General features: G+C 41.9%; 1 protein-coding gene across 2 annotated transcripts in view; it reads left to right on the top strand.

Moving 5' to 3' along the window:
* Positions 1 to 21,480, top strand: part of VMP1 (vacuole membrane protein 1) — a 187,406-nt gene that overhangs the window by 32,946 nt on the left and 132,980 nt on the right. For both annotated transcript variants that reach the window (XM_040336940.1, XM_040336939.1), the window contains exon 6: positions 229 to 339. In XM_040336940.1, coding sequence (XP_040192874.1) covers positions 229 to 339 — 111 coding nt within the window. The remainder of the gene's footprint in view (positions 1 to 228; positions 340 to 21,480) is intronic.

Here is a 21,480-nt window from a genome sequence, read left to right as displayed (position 1 = left end):
AATTATTTAAGGTGTGTGTGTATGTGTGTGTGTATATACACATATACTTTTAAGAAATGAAAGTTCTGTATTGCTGTCATCAGTTTGTTAGGTTATCTTTATTTTTTCTTATGTTAGTTATAGTGCTTGTTTTTATCCGGCTTTTAACCAAATCCGTTTCACCCCAAACCTAAGCGTTATGAATCGGGTAAAAGTTCTGTGATATTTACTGTTTGCTTTCTCTTGCAGTATGTACAGTATATTGAGAAGAGATTTTTATGGTGTGCCTACTGGGTAGGCTTAGGAATTCTGTCCTCTGTGGGACTTGGAACAGGTCTTCATACTTTTCTTCTATATTTGGTAAGTTTTACGCTATTGTAATATTGTAATCAAACCATCCGCCTATACTTTTAAGTGAACCTGTGACCAGTTTATGGACATTCAAGTACAGTAGTATCTTGGATTACGAGTTCCAGAAGAATGTTTGTAATCCAAAGCACTCGTATATCAAATCGAGTTTCCCCATAGGAATCAATGGAAACTGAGATTCGTTCCAGTGTCACTGCTAGTGTATGCAGTACCGCATGTGGCCAGAGGTGGTGGGGTGCTGGAGACATACGGAAACACTTGGAGAAGCTCGGAGACCACTCGACGCTCGGAGACACTTGGGAAACAAGTGTTTCTGAGTGTCTCCGAGCGTCACCGACACACCCTACCTCTGGCCAAATGCGGCACTGCACACCCCAGAGGCTTGAATCCTGCTCGTTTCGCGAGACAATACTCGCAAACCGAGTCGGGATTAAAAAAAAAAAAAAAACAGCTTGTATTGCGAAACACTCGTAAACAGTGTTGCTCGCAATCCGAGGTTATTCTGTATTTACATATTCTTAAGAAGCCATCACTGACATCTGTAACTGAAGATACTGTGGAGTTCTTCATCCTCATATTTATAACAGCAGCACCTTTTTACTTGCACATTTTCTGCTGCTCAGCTCACAGCTAACCTCCATTACCATTAGCCTTTAAGTTTATTTAGTGCTTGTTAAGAATTTGTAAACATTTGACTGTTTTATAGTCTAGCGATAGGATCACTTTAAGGCATCTGGACATGAAAAATGAAAAAGGTTTATGCTGTATAATGGCGATGTAAATGTGGGAATGCAAGGAGAAGGATAACATCACAGGAGATTAACGTCTTTTAAAAGCCAAATTGGCAATGGCAGCTCCCTCCTTTCAACCCTGTCAGGTTTCCCTCCATAAAAGCTGTCACATGTCAGGTACTGAAGATGCACTTTGTTATTAATATGCAAGCGATAATAATCGGCAACTGAATGTAGTCTGCATATTGTTAATTACAGAAATATCTTGCCCTATTACTGCCTCTTGAAGACTAGATTTTGACTCTAAGTATATTTTGTTGTTATTGAATGAATAGTTGCTGGAATATGTCTAGCACTGCCTGGCAGCTTGGAGCTGTCTCCCAAGGGAGCTGTGTCAGTCCTATTGCATCATGAAGAGTTTCTGCAGAATACACTATTAATAATCTACTCTCTGATAGTTCACTCAGGCAAAGTTATTTTTTTTTCCCCTCCAGATATGTGTGTGTGTGTGTGTAGAAACACAAATAGGATTATGACATTTCTTTTTAAATTGTACCTTTGCCTAAATAATCAATTTTCCTTAGCACAGCACTAAACAGCCTCCCTTTATCACCATATATTACAACTGCCTGTCCTGGAGAAAATACTGTTCTGGGCTCCCACAGAGGTTAGTCAGGTGTAGTGGTGCACCTAGCCTCTAGCACCCATACTTCTCTTTTCTTTTTTTTTTTTTTTAACCCCGCTTCTCTTATCCAAATAAACTATCATGAACTTAATAGTTTTATGCATGCTGGGCTTGGGAGTAGAAATAGCTGGAGGAGAGCAGATAGCAGCAGCTGTAAAATGAAGTGTTCAATGGCAGCCTATAAAAATACCCCCTTCCGTCCCAGCATTAGTGGTCAATGGCTGTAAATCTCCACAACCCCCCCAAAATTGGAGGTCAGTAGCTGGCTGTAAATATAATCTTCCCCATCTTTTTTCCAGGTGGTCAGTGGCTGGCTGTAACAACACCTTTCCCCCCGTCCTTCTTCAGCATTGGTGGTCCGTAGCTGGCTGTAACAATAATCTTCCCCCGTTCTTCTCCAGCATTGGTGGTCCATAGCTGGGTATAACAATAATCTTCCCCTATCCTTTTCCAGCATTGGTGGTCCATAGCTGGCTGTAACAATAATCTTCCCCCGTTCTTCACCAGCATTGGTGGTCAGTAGCTGGGTATAACAATAATCTCCCCCCATCCTTTTTCAGCATTGGTGGTCCGTAGCTGGCTCTAACAGTAATTCCCCCCCCCCCCTGTCCTCCACCATTAGTGGTCCGTAGCTGGCTGTTACAATAATCTTCCCTCATCCTTCTCCACCATTGGTGGTCGGTAGCTGGCTGTAACAATCCCCCCCCCCGCCGTCCTTTTCCACCGTTAGTGGTTTGTAGCTGGCTGTTGCAATAATCTTCCCCCGTCCTTCTCCACCATTGGCTGTAACAATAATCTTCCCCCCCGTCCTTCTCCACCGTTAGTGGTCCGTAGCTGGCTGTAGCAATAATCTTTCCCCCGCCCTTCTTCACCATTGGACATCAGTGTCTGGCTGTAAAAATAATTCCCTCCTCCCTATGCATTAGTGGTCAGTCTTTGTGACAGTACCCCCAAGCCCCTTACCCAAACCCCCCCCACCCTTAGCATTGATGTTCAGTGATTACTTACCCAAGCACATGCTCCTGGTCTAATCATGCTCTCTCACACTTGGGCTGGTACTTTACACTAGTTCCCAAAATTGTAAACAGTTGTTTAGTAAATGGCATTAATTACATAGTAAGCCAGTAAAAGCCATCTAGAGATTGTGTTGTTTTCAAGTGAATCTTTGAGTCTCAACTAGCCATGACACACCATTTACCTATAAGCAGCTTGGATGATAGACTATCTCTGTGTCAGTGCCTTCAGTGGTAGAAACACGAAGACCCCTTTCACACTGAGGCGCCTTTCAGACATTTTAGCGCTAAAAATAGCATCTGTAAATCTTCTGAAAAGTTCCCCTCAAGCCTCCCTATTGTAAAAGCCCAAGTACTTTCACACTGGGGCGGTGCAACATCTTTGGGGTAGTTTGGAAGCAGTGTATACACCGCTCCCAAAACGCCCTGCCCATTGAAATGGGCAGCGCTGCTGAAGCGCCTGCAAAGTGCTTTGGCAGTGCCGCAACACAGGCGCTTTCAAACGTTTGGCTGCTAGCACGCAAACAGGAAGGAGTGAAGCCAAAGGCAATGAGACTGTGTATTTCCCATTGGTTGAGCAGGCTCTACGTGCTCCAAGCAGTCCATACAGGACAACCAACCCTGCCCCAAGCGGTGATAAAGGAAATTGATGAAGAAAAAATAAGAATGTGTCGATCAGGTCTAACAACATCGGAGGGAGAAATGGTGCCACCCAGTGGTCCAAGGTGATCAGCTCAGGCATGTGAACCATATCATTGCATCGCCGGTTAATTTCTGGATGAATCTAGAAGCAAACAGAATAATTAAGTACAATTAATAAAATGATGGCCAAAAATTGTTCAAAAGAAAAAAGAGAGAAATTGCATACATAATAAACATACATTATGTGATTTTGTACAAGGCCTTATTGGGCACAATAAGAAAGCATTGATAGATAACATACATTATGTGGTTTTTGTACAAAACCTAATTAATTTTTTTGTGTATACCAGTAGGCAAGTAGGTCATATATTTAGGCACTTGGTATACACGTATATATATATATTTTTTTTTTTTTGCACATCTTTAAATATTTTTCCCAAAATTACAGGCAGACCAAGTTGGTCATAAATGTGACAATGACTGGATGTGCATGCTTGTTCAAGGGTCATGACATAAGGAAGCCCTTGGATTGACTTTACAGACAGGAAACTAGTATGTAGAGAAGGGGAATTGAGCAGGGCCATGTCCACGTCATCCTGTGGTTAGTGGCAACTAACCAGCAACGCGTCGGAGACCTCTCACCTACTCCTCTTTTACAGTTTACCATTATCTCTGAAAGTGCAAAGAAATCCCAAATTTTGGGTTGTCCCCAGAACATGAGTAGAGGGGAAATCTTCCTTTTGGGTACACCAATTCTGCTGATACCCCAGGATTCCCTCACTTTGGAGGGATTTTCTTTCACTTCCTGTTTTGGTTTTGGGACAGGAAGTGAAGGAAGATCTCCCAAATGGGACAGCTGACAAAAAACAACAACCTGACGGGTTATAACCCTCTTAGTTTATCCCCCCCAAAAAAAGTTTTGCTTTTAGTTTGACTTACCTTGTTGGTTGTGAATTGCTGCAAATCCTTGTCTGGCTTTAAATGAAAGAATCATAATAGTTTGAGATTAGCCATCTAACAGAGGAGACATCCGGTTGGTCATGTCATGTTTTTGCTGCACCATGTGGGGAAAATTGGCACCTAAATCATGCTGTTGCGGAGGGAGCCAAGAGTCGGCACCATTAGGAGCCAGGAAACATGTGATTCTATTACATCAGTAGAGAATGCTCAAATAGTACCAAGGTGCTAGCTGTATATTTTTTAAGGTATTTACTTTGATTCGTTTTGTTGGCTCTATAACCTATAAAACCGGACGCAAAATGTACTCAAAAGCAATAGACAGCAGTCATCCTTTTAGATGTATAAAAGCTCTCATCTCTCTTGCAGTGACCATATAATAACTGAACACTGTCATAACTCTAACAGGCTAGGATCACATAGGAGCATTTCATACATTTGATGTGTTCTTGTCAGATAAGAACTCTGTTTGGCCAATAGGATTAGCGCCTTTTCTGTTTGCATCTTTACTTGGATGAGTTGAGCATGTTACCTGCTCAGCAAGGTTTTTTTGCATTGTCATGTTTACTATAAAAACCATGGATTAAAACTTTCACGTGACTTTGACCAAGCTCTAGAGCAAGGGTAGGCAACCTCGGTCCTCCAGCTGTGCTGAAACTACAAATCCCATCATGCCTCTGCCTCTGGGAGTCATGACTGTGATTGTCAGGGTCTTGTAATGTCTCATGGGACTTGTAGTTTCAAAACTGCTGGAGGTCCGAAGTTGCCTGTGGCCTTCCAGCTGTTGTGGAACTACAAATCTCATGAGGCTTTGCAAGCCTCTGACAGTTACAAGCATGATTCCCAAAGGCAGGGGCATGATGGGACTTGTAGTTCTGCAACAGCTGGAGGGCCACGGTTGAGCACCCATGCTTTAGAGAATAGAAATGTCTCATGCACATTGGGCATTTGCCCTGCTTTCCTAAATGCCGTTTGGCAGAAAAAAAAACTTTAATGCTTGTAAATGCATATAAGACATGTTTTAGACGTGTCAATCGCTTGGGCGTTCATTCATTTCATTGGCCAGAATCATTTATTATGGTGCATCCTTACCACGATAGTGCAGGTCCCTTTTCACCCATGCAGTCTGAATATGTTTTGCGAACCGATTTTGGAATGCAGTTCACTTAACATACATCGCCTGCAGCGGTTCACATGAACAGAGTGCAATTTTGATGTGGTGCGGAAAACGCACAGAAATCGCTACAAATGCCACATCGCACCTGTGTGAACGGGGCCTTTAGTGAACTACTTTCAGGCTTTTTTTTCCTTTTAATTTCTCTAGTGATCCTCCCCGTAACAGGTTCTGTTGTAGCTCGACAATTCTCATTCGCTGTACTCTATCTATGGAGAAGCAGATTGGTTATCCTAGGTTACAACGTGTTAGGACTACAGAACAGGTTTTCCTTTCATTGATGATGAGAACGCTTGAGATAACACTGAAAAGTGCATAGAACACAGGACAGTGATAGATCTGTGGTAGGATCAATGTGTGTGTTTTTTTTCTACTTATTGAACATATATAACAAAATAGGCCCGTATTCACATACATCGGCGCATACTTATGCCGGCGTAGCGTATCTAATATACACTACGCCGACGCAGCGCACAGAGGCAAGCACTGGATTCACAAAGCACTTGCTCCAACTCGCTCTTAAAGATACACTGGGTTTCCTCTGCGTAAGCCGGCGTAGGTGGAAGTGGGCGTGAGCCATGCTAATGAGGCGTGACCCCATGCAAATGATTGCCCAAGCGTCATAGAAGTACTTAAAACGAACGGCGCATGCGCCGTCCCGTGGACGTATCCCAGTGCACATGCTCAGAATCACGTCGGAACTACTCCCTAAGATACGACGGATCACTGCCTACGACGTGAACGTAACCTACACCCAGCCCTATTCACGTACTACGTAAACTACGTAAAATACAACGACTGTGTTCCCTGGTCCATACCTTAGCATGAGTTGCGCCTCCTATATGGGGAATAACTTTACGCCGGACGTGCGACTTGCGCAAACCGCGTATATTATGCGCCGGGCGCAAGTACTTCGTGAATCGGCATATCTCGCTCATTTGCATATGTGTATAGAAAATCAATGGGAGCGGCAAATGCACCCAGCGTAAATATGCGCCCACGATACGACGGCGTAGGCAAGTTGCGTCGGTCGTAGGAAGCCTATTTTTAGGCGTATCTCAGATTGTGGGCACGGTGCATAGATATGACGGCGCATAGTTCTACTTACGCGGCGTATCTCGAGATACGTTGGCGTAAGTGCTTTGTGAATCTGGGCCATAGTGTCCACTATTTTTAATGGTCTAAAATGGAGCGAAATAATATAAGTTTATTGTTAGAGTTTTCATACACTTTAAGCCTGATGACTACATTCAAGAAAATGATAACTACTACCTTATTGCCTTTTAGATATACTGGAGATTAGGGCATAGTTGTAAAGCAGTGAATGTGTTATCTACCAATCATTAATAGCCCTTTCACACTGGGGCGGTGAATGACACTTTCATATACCTATAACAAATAACAATATATAATGACAGAGTATTTTGTAAGCATCCTTCTGGTTAGTTTACCTTTTTTTTTTTTTTTAAGTAATCTTTATTTAATTTTTATATTTTTACCATACCGACAAAAATAAAATAGGAGACATTAGACCAGGGATATGCAATTAGCGGACCTCCCAGAGGTTGCAAAACTACAATTCCCATCATGCCTCTGCCTTTGGGTGTCATGCTTGTGGCTGTCAGAGTCTTGCTATGCCTCATGGGACTTGTAGTTCTGCAACAGCTGGAGGTCCGCTAATTGCATATCCCTACATTAGACCAATCCAGACAGTAACCAAGTTCAATTAGGTGGTTAGTTTATGTTTTGAGTTGGAATTGTGAACCAACAGACCAAAATGACTTTGGAGCCCGTAAATGTATTATTCAAATAATGCCATGTTTTTTTTTGTTTTGTTTTTTTAGATCAGTGTTTGGTGATTAGCTATTCATTCATCTTTTGTCTTCTAAGTAACTGTAAATAAAAAATGCTAGTAGTTGTACATTGCACAGTATTTTACATTCTGTAATATAACTCAAGTGGAACAAGTATTTACCACCACTGTGTAGCTTCTTTTAATGCAACACTGCCACCCAGTGTGATAATTTGGTATTGCTGCAATTACATTGATCCTTGTTCAGTGGTTATAAATAGGTAGATTCAGGTAGAGTTAGGCCGGCGTATCAGTAGATACGCCGACCTAACTCAGAATCTGCGCCGACCTATGTTTAAGTGTATTCTCAAACAGAGATACACTTAAACATATCTAAGATACGACGGCTTGCGCCATCCTATCTTAGGTTGCAATATTGAGGCTGGCCGCTAGGTGGCGTTTCCATTGCGGTCGGCGTAGAATATGTAAATCAGTAGATACGCCTATTCACGAACGTACGCCCGGCCACCCCGGGACATTTACGCCGTTTACGTAATGCATTACAGGCCTAAAGTTATTCCATCAAATAGATGGAATAGTAATGTTAAGTATGGCCGCCGTTCCCGCTTCGAAATTCGAAATTTTTACGTAAGTCGTCCGTGAATAGGGATTTACGTAGTTTACGTCCACGTCAAAATCAATAGGCCCGTGCGGCGGATGTAGCCGCAATGCACACTGGGAAATGTAGGCGCCCGGCGCATGCGCAGTTTAAAAATAACGTCAATCACGTCGGGTCAAAGCATATTAACATAAAACACACCCCCTCAGACAAATTTGAATTAGGCGCCCTTACGCCCGCCCGCTTTAGGCTACGCCGCCGTAACTTAGCAGGCAAGTACATTGTGAATCATGTACTTGTCTCGCTAACTTACGGCGGCGTAGCCTAAACACGCTAAGCTACGCCGCCGCAAAGTTGGGCCAATCTCTCTGAATCTACCTAAATGTCTTCCTGTCATTACTTTCAATAAAGGGTAACTCCACTCCACTGGGGGGGGGGGGATTGGCAAATCCCTTTTTTTTTTATAATATATACGTATACAATTGTGACACAAGTCCTATTTTAATTGAATGTTATTAAAAATGTACTTTCCTTTTCACTCTATATTGCATATGAAAAATGCAATGCAGTATGGCTATCTGGAGGAGCTCTGGCCTATTCCAGTTCTTTGAAATTATTTGATACATCTAACGTCAATGTATAAATTAAAGCACTGAATACACTTGTTGGAACGGCTGTTTCTTAATATAAGTGAATTACTCTGCAGTGCCACCTGGTGGCGTCACACTCCATGCTATTATGCCATGTAGTCTTTGGTTAGTGGTTTAATATGATCAGAAAGTTCCTATTATTAAACTACGTAGGGGATTTTTAATAGTTTGGTGGCTTGAGAGTATCAATTTGTAACACGTGTGTTGTTTGAAATGAATATGTTACATGTGGCAACTGCCAGCAAGAGTTATCTCAAGCCACTGAGTAAATAAAAATCTCCTGAATAGAATAGACTGTTGTGACAATGTTTAATTATAGCATACATAGTAAGCCAAATACTTTTCACTTTGTGTCTGTGTAAAAAGTTCATAAGTGTTCCAGACCAGGGTTGTTGTGTGGCTCTCTGGTAAAATGAGTATGACTAGTTGCACCCAGCTGCGTTTTATTTTCAGATTAATGAAGCTGTGGGGTCATAATTTCGTTTTTTTGTTTTTTATCCCTCCCCATGATTTGTCATCATGAGATATTCGTCTCTGGCAGCTGTGTAGTCTGCAAATAAAAATGCTTACACGGCTGTCTTTCTATCGCTCTCAGACCACTAGCACTCAATCATAGCTGGGGCCTTGTTTTTCAGCAGTTCCTATCCTTTTGCTCCAGCATGTTTTTTTTCCTTTACCAACTTTACCAAGCTTCTTTGCGAATATGCTAGAGGTCTGTTTCTTTTCTCTTTTTATTTGGTATATTTGTAAGGTGTGTGATGGCCATCAATAGTGACTACTGATTGGCTAGTGAATTATGCATACATTTGTCAGTACCTAGTAGCTATACATAAGCCCATGCTGGACGGATCCTCAGGAATAAGGAAGACAGTGCACCAGATCTACAGCTTCTCTCCCAGTTTGTTTTATTCTTTTCCTTTAAGGTCAATGAAAGCCCTTGTTGACTGCTGATCCCTGCACTGGCTTCCTATTTATTACCTAGCTATGACTAAGCACCAACAATTTATGCACTACTTTACATACTGTACATTCATATCAATCTCTGCTCTCAGAGAGCTTACAATCTAAGGTCCCGATCTAGCATACATGCACATAATAGGACAATTTAGACAGGAGTCCATTAAAGCGGGGTTCCAACCACAATTAGCATTTTTTAAATGTATGTCCTTTCATCATGCGTTTTTATAATATAAATCCGGTCACTTACTATTTTACAATCCGCCGCCGCTCTGCATAGTTATTAAAAAAAAGAGTTTTTAAAACTATGTCCACACCGTTGTCATTTTGCTTGTGGGCATTGTGAAGCCAACAAGCACTTCCTGGATTGGGGAGTGATAATTGGGTAGCGCACTGCATCCTGGGAAATGATGACACACATTTCCCAGGAGCATTAGAGGGAGATGATGTCAGGATCCTAGGTGATTCCAAAGGCATACCGTATTTATCGGCATATACCGCGCACTATTTTGCCCTGAAAATCAGGGCAAAATCGTGGGTGTGCGGTATACGCCAATACCCGCTTTCCCGCGCTGAATTTGAATACTGCGCCGGCATATACCGAGCGCAGTACACTTGTGTATCTTCGGGCAGTTTCGGCACCTCTCGCGCTGACGTCCTGGACGTACAGGACGTCAGCGCGAGAGTAGCCGAGCCTGCCCGATGATACACGAGTGTACTGTGCTCGGTATATGTCGGCGCAGTATTCAAACTCGGTGCGGGAAATGAGCGGGGAGGACGCCGTAGAAGGACGCCGGACCCGACGAAGAGGACACCCGAAGCCGCAGACGGACGCCGGACCCGACGAGGCCGCCGATGGACGCCGCGGAAGACACCAAAACTGTAAGTACAAAAAATCTTTTTTTCACAGGAATTCGGGGCAAGTTTAGGGGTGCGCGCTATACGCGGGAGCGCGCTATACCCCGATAAATACGGTATTTCGTGGGACTGCATAGCAACAGGCATTTCCAGATGAGTAAAACAATTTTTTTTTATTTTTTAGGTCTAATGAGCACAATAATGAAAAAAAAATTTGGGATGGAAACTCCACTTTAATGTGATTGTAAGGGCTCTTTCACACGGGCGGACCGTATGTCCGCTTTTTCATCTATCCGTGTACGGATGAAAAAGGGACATACATTGGTCCCTATGAGATGAACACCCGCTGACACCCGATCTCACCCGGTTCCACAATCCTCCGATTCTGCAGACGGAAGAAAACCCCATTTTTCCATCCGTCTGCGGATCGGATCAGATGAACACGGACAGACGGTCCGTGTTCATCCGATCCCCCCCATAGGGGAGAGTGGAGATCTGACAGGGCGGTCCCTGCACAGTGTGCAAGGACCGCCCTGTCATCCGGCGGCTCAGCAGGGATCAACGGAGGGATCCCCGCTGAGCAAGCGGAGGTCCACGGGGCGGATGATCACGGATCCGTCCCGTGTGAAAGAGCCCTTAAGGTACATTTTTTTTTATTTTAAATAACGGACATGTCTATACTTGCCTGCTCTGTGCAATGGAATTGCCACCCCTGTGCATCTGGCCCCTTTCAGGGCGTCGGGCGCATGAATTACAGCGGCGTTTTTTTTTTTTTTAAAGCATCTGATTGGAGCCAAAGGCTCTAATAGGCTTCAGAGTAAGGTGGGCTCGTGGTGCAGAGCACTGTGCTAGGTGTTACAACAGTGAATGAATATTCGTTATTGAAACACTGATCCTCATTCCGGCCAATCAAAAGCAGGTCTGAGACCCGTTTTTCCCGATTGGCTGAAAAGAGAAGAGTCCCAATTGGCCACCGAGGAGGAGGGAGGAAACAGAGCCACCACGATGCCCGTGGAGAGCAGGGAAAGGGAAAGCCTCTGCCAAGCAATAGAAGCTATAGAGAAGAGGTGCCCACTATAGGGTAAGTGCACCCGACCGGGTTGGGGTGGAGGGTTCTGGTACTGTTTGCCCGCCCCCTCCAAAAAAATTACCACCGGCCACCACTGATCGGTGGTGATATTTCGATGTATATGTCTGTGTATGTTATTCTTACAGCTGGTGGAGGTACACAAAATTGTATGCAGTATAAAGCCCGACCATACGTGGGTCGAATCGAGAACAAATTTTCTTTCGAAAATTGTAACTAAGAATTTTCGTTCCCATTCTGCCCCTTTAGTGGACTACAGCAACAGGCAATTTTCGTGCGGCCATCAAATTTGTGTGATCAGACGTGTCGCTGCTAGTCTAGTTTCCCATCGCAAAGTTAGTCGTCGTTTTTGGGGCCCTAACTTTACACAGCACACGTATGTGCTGTATAAAGTATGGCCGTCGTTCCCGCGTCGAAATTTGAAAATTTTTCCTTCTTGCGTAAGACGTCCGGGAATACGGAAGTACGCTACGCACGTCGTCGTTCGAAAAAATGACGTCACTTTGCGCAAAGCACGGCGGGAATTTCGAAACGGAGCATACGCAGTAGGTCCGGCGCGGGAGCGCGCCTAATTTAAATGGCACACGCCCATTTAAATTACGCGGGCTTACGCCGGAGGCCGCCAGCGTAGGTTTTCATTGCAAGTGCTTTGTGAATCAGGCACTTGCGATGAAAACTTGCGGCGGTGTAACGTATCTACGATACGTTACGCCGCCACACTTCTACGTGAATCTGGCCCCAAGTGCCTATGATATACGTATATCTATTTGGGAAAATGTTTTAAACAGCATGATAGCATTTAGAATAATGGAAGCCTGCCCCAGTTTGCCATACAATCATTTTCTAATTATAGAACATTATGAATCGTACTGTAATGGATTAAACATCTGCTGGGGTCAGATTAAGTGGAAAATAAGAATGTATAGGCAGCAGTATGCTAATGTGTCCAAACACATGAGTCAGTCACAGTACAGGAAATGAGCGTGTCATCGGTCTAGAATAGCTACAAAGCATGGGAACAAGCTCTGGTTCAGGAAATTCACTACAGTTTTACTTTTTAGTGATTTATTTTTTGTTTACATTTCAATAAAGTATTTGCTATAATTAAAAGTAGCAATTTCTAGTCCTGAGATATAGACTTGTAGTGTATGCTGCTTCCTCATATAGGAAACTTGCTCTTTCCCCCTTGATTCACTTTGTCCCCTCAGCACTGGCCCAACTTTCCGATTTCAGGGTAACTCCTTTCCCTTGCATGGTCCTGTGGAGCCTCACCAGCCAGGACTGGAACTGTGCATCAACGCAAGCACACAGCCCTGTAAAGCATACAGTATATTTGTGTTTAAATCTTTGAGAGTTCTAAGTGCACTCCTGTAGCCAACATGGGAAGTCAGGCCAAAAGAGCTTAGCCCTACTGCTCCCTTAATGCTGTCTGTGTCCTTGTTGCATATTTCTCATCACTACCTGTATGCTGAAACCATGGCCACTATGACAGTAAGTATGTGGGTGAAAATCTCTCTAAAGAAACCCCCAAATAGCATTCAAAACCTGACCTATGAATAAGCACTGAAGCACAGTGCGAAACGCGTTAGTCTTTTCCTGATTGTTTGCTGTGGCGTGTGATGTTCTGTGACCAGTTTTAATAAAAAGGAACGTTTTTGGAGTGCGGCTGTCCCAGCTTCTTCGCTTCAATTTTGCAAAACCTGACCGGGGTTCTGATCTTTCCAGCTAACCGTAAAAAAATTTTAATAAAAGTTCAGGCCGGACAATTTGTGGCAACGGTAAATCTATCTGCCATACTTTATTTAAATGTGAACTTTGGGTAAAGATGGCAGTTTATTTATAACTAGAATTTGCACATCACTTCTCCACCCCTGCCTGATATATTTTGGCATGTCTTTACCTAATAATTCAGTTAAAATTCAGCTCCGGAAGGTTTTACCCCCTTCCTCACCAGGCCATTTTTTTTGCGATACGGCACTGCATGACCTAAAATAAAAAAAAAAAAAAAATATATATATATATATATATATATATATATATATATTTATTTATTTATTTATTTATTTTACTTTCTGCTGTAAAACATATCCAATAAAAAAAATGTAAAAAAAAAATCGAATTTCTTCTTCATCAATTTAGTATTTAATTTAATTTATTTTTCATTTATTTAATATGTATTCTGCTACATGTCTTTGGTAAAAAAAAAATTCCCAATAAGCGTATATTAATATTATTATTATTATTATTATTATTATTATCATTATTGTTATTATTATTATGGTACTTATACAGCGCTGTCAATTTACGCAGCGCTTTACATATACAATGTACATTCACATCGGTCCCTACCCTCGAGGAGCTTACAATCTAAGGTCCCTAACTCACATTCATATACTAGGGCCAATTTTTTTTTTTTTAGGCAGAAGCCAATTAACCTACCAGCATGTCTTTGAAGTATATATTGATTGGTTTGCGCAAAAGTTATAGCATCTTCAAACTACGGGATATGTTTATTTATTTATCTTCTACTGTGATATTGCGGCGTACAAGTCGAACACCTAATTGATGCTTTTTGGGAACCAGTGACACTAATACAGTGATCAGTGCTAAACAATATGCACTGTTACTGTACTAATGAAACTGTCTGGAAAGGTGTTAACTTTCGGGCGATCAAAGGGTTAACTGTGTGCCTAGGTTGTGCTTACTCACTGTGGGGGAGGTGCTTTGCCTAGGTAAAGGCAAATATCTCTGTTCCTGCTTAACAGAAACACAGGATCTGTCCCTTCCCTTCTGACAGAACGACAATCTGCCTTGTTTACATAGCCATATTGTCATTCTGCCTGTGACCTGTGTATTTGGTGGGTGCTGGCAGACATCAAGTCCAAGGTACCCGCTGCTGGGCTCCCGGTGTGTAGAATTCTACACGCCGGGTGCAGGTTGCTGACGGCGTGCGCCCCAGAAGTGTCAGATCACATACTAAGTACGTGATCTGTCGCAAAGCAGGCGGTCCGCAATTGGTTAATGCATATATCTCCGGCAATGGATGCTAGATTCTTCATATCATTGAAGGAGTATGTACAGTAGGTGTGGAGTTATGTGTTTGATTTATGCACTTGAGAAAGAAATGGCTTTGCTCTGTCAAAAATGCAGTCCATGTACTTTGGAAACTGTAGATAGAAGATATGGTAACATTTTATAAAAATCACAGTCCGAGTTATTTACTTCATTTGAATACACACGCCAATGTTCCTGGTGGATGAACTGTATATACATAGGTGTAACCGCCTACAGATTTCTCTTGCCTATACCTGAAACGTTCCATTGTTGCTTGTAATATTGCATTGTTCCTAGGCATCGCTTGATCAGATGAATACCTGGTTACTTTTATCATTATAAACACTGCTTCTTACACATTCGCTAACAAAAGAACCAGGAAACATCTGAAAACAACTTAAGACTCTCAGGCCTGATAGGATTATATGCCTCTACAAAGAGCAGTCAACACTCATTAGTACCATACAAAGTGACTAAGAGTCCATTCATCATTGATAGGACCGTGTATGTGCGTGTGCTGAAAGACATCGCACTGCAAATCATGATTCAGCATCAGGGCTTTATGTATATTCTTAGAACAATGAAAGTTCTTTTGATAGCTGGCTCATTATGGAAGCAAAGCAATAGTATAACCCTCTGGTCTTTTGTCTTTGGGGGCTGATGGCACAATGACTGCAGAGATGAGTATGCCGTGAGTCACCCATTTCCTGGCAGTGGGATGCCTGGGGGCTGGGGGTTGTGTTACACTCTTTTTACCTCCTATGGACATGATTCTTTATTTTATTCTTTCATTTGCCATTAGGTTGGGAGACTGGCTTTTAACTGGTTTTACCTTTCATTTGAATTGTGCGGTATCCTTCTGATTTTATAGATAAGATATAATATGTTTAGATCAGTAGAAGTGTCCTATTTTCTTCACCCTACAGACGTATCTGAATTCTTGGTCTTTATAGGGATACTGCTGGTCCAGGCTTTTTATAGGATCCCCCTTTTTTCTTTTTCTTTTTTTAAACGCATAGGCCCGGATTCACATACATCGGCGCATATTTATGCCGCCGTAGCATATCGAATATACGCTACGCCAAAGTAGCACAGAGCGGCGAGCACAGTATTCACAAAGCAAATGCTCCCAACGTTGCGCCGGCATAATGTAAATTCGTAGGCGTAAGCCGGCCTAATTCAAAGTAGGTGGAAGTGGGCGTGATCCATTTAAATGAAGCGTGACCCCATGCAAATGATGGGCTGAACGAAGGGCGCATGCGCCGTCCCGTGGACGCAAACAAGTGCGAATGCTCTGAATCACGTCGGAAAAATCCCTAAGATACGTTGAATCACTGCCTACGACGTGAACGTAACCTACGCCCATCCCTATTCACGTACTACTACGTAAACAACGTAAAATACGACGGCTGTTCCCTGGTCCATACCTTTGCATGAGTTGCGCCTCATAGATGGGGAATAACTATACGCCGGACGTAAGCCTTAAGTAAACCGCGTATATTAATGTGCCGGGCGCAAGTACGTTCGTGAATCAGCGTATCTCACTCATTTGCATATTCGAATCGTAAATCAATGGGTGCGGAAAATGCGCCCAGCGTAAATATGCGCCAAGGATACGACGGCGTAGAATAGTTACATCGTTCGTAGGAAGCCTATTTTCAGGCGTATCTAGTTCTGTGGGTACGGCGCACAGATACGACGGCGCACATTTACACTTACGCGGCGTATCTCGAGATACGTCGGCGTAAGTGCTACGTGAATCCGGGCCATATACATTACTGTATAGTTGGTTTGCAATGCTTTTTGTGACATGTTGCTGTTTTATAAACTGTAGGACCTTATGTGTAGACTTTAGGCTTTAATGCAGCCGGAAAGCTTAAAGGCATCAAAAATAGGTCTTTGGTTAATTTTGTGGTTCTGTCTGCAATAAAGGAAACCTGTACTGAGAGAACTGCATTCTAGTTAGTCAAAAAAATCAAAGTGAGTGCAGAACTGCATACTTGTCCTGGATCAGTGATTTGGCAAGACAGCCAAGCAACTAGCATTTTTGCAAATAAACCAGGACAATCCAGCAATGCTATCATCGATGCTTCCTCTTTTCCTTCCTTTTATTTTAATTAGCTTTATTAGTGTGCACAGATACTGTTTTTTTTTTTTTTTCCTTTCTTTTTTTTTTCCGATTTAGTCTATCAGAATACATAACAAAAAATAGCCAGATCAGTCAACACAAGCAAATGTCCTGCCTAGCAACGTCACAGGAACTGCCCAAAATGATTGAGTGACCTCAAGTTAAAATAAAGTGCAGTACAAACATAGTATAATAGCATTACATCTTTTTTATAATTAATTACATTAAACATTACAACCATTAACCATATATTTGTCTGCAGTATATAGTGGGGTTTAATTTTTTTTTTTTTTTTTTTTTTAATCTCGGTACTACCTATGTTTGCACATTCTCTAGCATTGGTTTGCACATCACTGCCCTGTTCTAACTTTCTAAGGCCCCTTTCAGATGTCCGCTCCGCCTGTCCGTTATTACAAGTCCGTTAACGGACTTGTAATACATCCCTATGGGATCGCGTCCGTTAGTGGATGGAGCATCCGCTAGCGTCCGCGTCCGTCGGGATCCGGTTTTCGGACGGAAGAAAACCCTATTTTTCTTCCGTCCGGCGGAACGGAACGGATGCAGACGGTCTGTCTGCATCCGGTTCCCCATAGGGCAGAGCGGAGCTGAGACAGGGTGGTCCCTGCACTGTGTGCGGGGACCGCCCTATCCGCCGACAGCTCAGCGGGGATTCCCGCTGAGCCGACGGAGACACACGGAGCGGACCCAGAAACGATCCGCTCCGTGTGAAAGAGCCCTTACAGTAACATCTGTTAACTGTGTCTGTGCAAAGTGGATTGCACGACCACTCCAGTGTCCAGGAGGGGCTTGTGTGACCGAGTGATAATGCAGGAGCACAACCTGGGGACAATTGTCCCCCATTATAACAGGTAGTGCCTGAAAATGGCAGGATCATCATGGATTTAATATTTTTTTTATTAAATGCTGCAAATTTAAAAGGACTAAAAACAGATTTTGAATTTACATTTTATTATGATTTATATATTCTTTTTTATTTACCGTATTTATCGGCGTATAACACGCACAGGCATATAACACGCACCCTAACTTTAAGAGGGAAGTTTCAGGAAAAAAACGTTCCACAGCCCCCTGCGTATAACACGCAGGCACAGTTTACCCTCTATTTTCAGGGTAAAAAAGTGAGTGTTGTACGCCAATAAATACAGTATTTCAGGTACTTGTATTTACGCAGTACTTTACATATACATTGTACATTCACATCAGACCCTACGCCAGGGGTGTCAAGCTGGCGGTCCTCCAGCTGTTCCGAAACTACAAGTCCCATCATGCCTCTGCCTGTGAGAGTCATGCTTGTAACTGTTAGCCTTGCAATGCCTCATGGGACTTGTAGTTTTGCAACAGCTGGAGGGCCGCCAGTTTGACACCCCTGCCCTACGCTCAAGGAGCTTACACTCTAAGGTTCCTAACTCACATTTATACATACACATACTAGGCAGGATCAAATTAACCTACAATCATGTCTATGGAGATTTATTAGATCTATTAGATTTTATTAGTTTGAGTTTGGATCTTTAAAAAAAAAAAAAAAATATATATATATATATATATATATATATATATATATATATATGTGTTCTCATACCACAGTTTGGAATTTTAGTGTAAATACTTTTTTAATGCCAAATATATTTGAATTAGTAAGATCTGCTTTGCTCTTAACAGATAAGCACAGTGCAATTTAACACAATTATAGTAAAAATCCGTCGATGAGCTTGAAATGTATCATTTGATGTAATTTGTTCATATTTGGCTTACTTTACTTTCAAAGTGGTAAAAAAATGAAAGCGACAATGTATAACAGCTGTAATTTCCATCAAGGCAAACAGGATTACAAAAAATAAAATAAAAAATAAACTTGCACCACAATCAATGTGTATATTTTTGACTATGCCCTGTCCTCAGGGTCTCCAACAACTGAAAATCTTAAATACATTATGACTAGTCTCCATATGAATAGAATGTGTACTGCCGTAATCACTGTCTGATATGACTTTATGTGCCTTATACTGTTTTTCTTATTCATGGTCGCCCTGTTTTGTATTATAATAAAAATTATAAAAGAAAAAAGTCACTTGGCTGAAGTGACAGTTATAAGCAAATTACACACTTTTTATATCTTAGTGAATTAGGCTTTCTGCTGTTTATCCATTGTTCCACTACAATGCCATACATACCATATTAACATATAAAAAAAGTAATTCTCCAACAGTTTTACAGCAATTGTAGCATACTTTTACCAAAAATCATAAGCCTCATCTTTATTTTCAACATCTTCCTAAGTGTTGCATTTGTAGGACCTGTTTGGATACAAGAGTGGAACATGAAGCAAGCTGTAACAACTAGGCTACAATCATATCTAGCAGTTGATCTGTGTTCTCTTATTTGTGTGTGTGTGTGTGTGCATATGTATGTGTGTGTGTGTGTATGTATATATATATATATATATGTGTGTATATATATATATATATATATATATATATATATATATATATATATATATATATATATATATATATAAAAAATAAAATACACACCTGGTCACCACTATTTGTGAACAGTGCCCCCCCTAAACCAGTATCTAACTTGTCTTTTCTTTTTTTGCCTCGTATAATGTTTGGTTAGGCTAACTTCCTTTCTGCTCAGTTTTTTCCATTTGTTAGGTGGTCGAAATGGTTCTCTATTTGACTAAACAGTGTAACAGAAAAAGTCTTAAGAAGGGAAGTCAACAGCTCAAGCATTCATTGATCTGGGTGTTGAGAGTAGGCAGTTTTTCTCCGTTATCGGCATGTTTTCCATTCAGGTCTAGTGCACCTATATTATCACTTAGGTCATGCATTTGCCTATGGTGGTTTTTGTTTTTGCATTTATGTTTTATATTAAGTAGGTCGAGAATAGTATGAGGGTGAATAGCTTTATTTGGTGCGCCATTGGCATATCATTCTAGTTATTGGAGCTATGTATTGGTTTCAGTATTTCTTTCAACTGTCCTCTTTTATTTGATTACTATTTAATGTTGAGTTGTTCTCTTGACGACATGTCACTTCCAATATTAAGAGTGTTCTCGTACGTTTGGAATGCTAACAGACTAAACCATGTGTAATACAACTTACTATTTAGTCTAAGCATGTAAGCTTTGCGGGCGAGTCAGACAGCCTGACTTATGCCAGTCCTCCTAATGATCAGTCATTGCCTGATTCCATTTCTAACTAACTGTGGAATTTGTAGCAAATCACATTCCAGGCTAACCACAGGCTCCAGTGGGTCTCCAGTCCCAGTGTGGCGAGTAAATTTTTCTCAGGTGAGTCAGTATCGTAACTAGGATGCGTCCTTTTTGTTTAAACATGTCTACATAATATCTAATTGATTCACACATTTTGACTAATATGGGAAAAAGGGTAGAGATCTGTATGGTCGGTCTAGCCCATGTATGGCTAGCTTTGTATCTTCGAAATGCCAATGGGAAAAAAGCAATTCTATTAGGCATCTAAAAGCGGTAAGAGTGGTTTCTACAAATATTATGTTTAAGTCGTTTTTCATCACCCTGTAAATACAGTATATATTTATTTTAGTATTTTCAATAAAGGAAACCTATATTGGGATATACAGAAGTCCAAAGTTACTGACCACTTTTGGAAAATGCTACTTGCCTGACTGTCATTGGGGTCAGTGGCCAAATCAAGCATACAACTATTAAAGTCAGAAAATCTACTTGGTAGTTATAGGTCTGTGATTAAAAGTGCTACAGCCAAAAGATTAGTATAACAGCAAGGCAACCAGCATTTTCAAAACTAGAGCTCAGCAAAGCCAACCTACATAGTCTCTCTGTACAGGTTTCCTATAAAAGAAATGGGTATATAGGAATTCACCACACCACAAATTTAACCTAAGGCCCCTTTCACATTGGGACGTTTTTCATGCGGTACAGCGCTAAAAATAGCGCTGCTATACCGCATGAAAAATCATGCCCTGTACTCTTCAATGTGAAAGCCCGAAGGCTTTCACATTGAAGCGATGCGCTAGCAGGAGCGCTCCAAAAGTCCTGCTAGCCGCATCTTTACAGCGGTATAGGAGCGGTGTGTTCACCGCTCCTATACCGCGCCCTCCCATTGAAATCAATGGGAAAGCGCGGTGATACCGCGGTAATACCGCCGCAACGCGAGCGGTATTAACCCTTTTTCGGCCGCTAGCGGGGGTTAAAACTTCACCGCTAGCGTCCGAATATCGCGGTAAATACGACGGTATAGCGCGGCTATACCGTCACCGCGGGTCCGCGCCTCAGTGTGAAACCGGCCTAAATCAAAGTCAATAGTGAAATGTTGCTGGAGTCAACACCATCTTTGAAAAATCGTAGAACTCTAATGCCGCGTACAGACGATCGGACATTCCGACATCAAAACCGTGGATTTTTTTCCGACGGATGTTCGCTCAAACTTGTCTTGCATACACACTGTCACACAAATGTTTTCGGAAATTGCGAATGTCAAGAACGCAGTGACGTACAACACTACGACGAGCCGAGAAAAATGAAGTTCAATGATTCCGAGCATGCGTCAAATTGATTCCGAGCATGCGTAGAATTTTTGTGCATTGAATTGTGTACACACGGTCGGAATTTCCGACAACTTTTGTTGTCGGAAAATTTGAGAACCAGCTCTTAAATTTTTTTTTTTCGGAAATATGTTTGGGGGTTCTAATTGGAGGGAAGGAGATGGCAGCTCTATTAGCATTGCTGGTTGTCTTGTTTTGCCAACGGCCACCACAAGA

This window comes from Rana temporaria, chromosome 2, assembly GCF_905171775.1.
Source record: "Rana temporaria chromosome 2, aRanTem1.1, whole genome shotgun sequence".
In the NCBI taxonomy this organism is placed as follows: Eukaryota; Metazoa; Chordata; class Amphibia; order Anura; family Ranidae; genus Rana; species Rana temporaria.
Note: the sequence above shows the minus strand (reverse complement) of the source record. Positions and strands in the feature narration are given on the sequence as shown.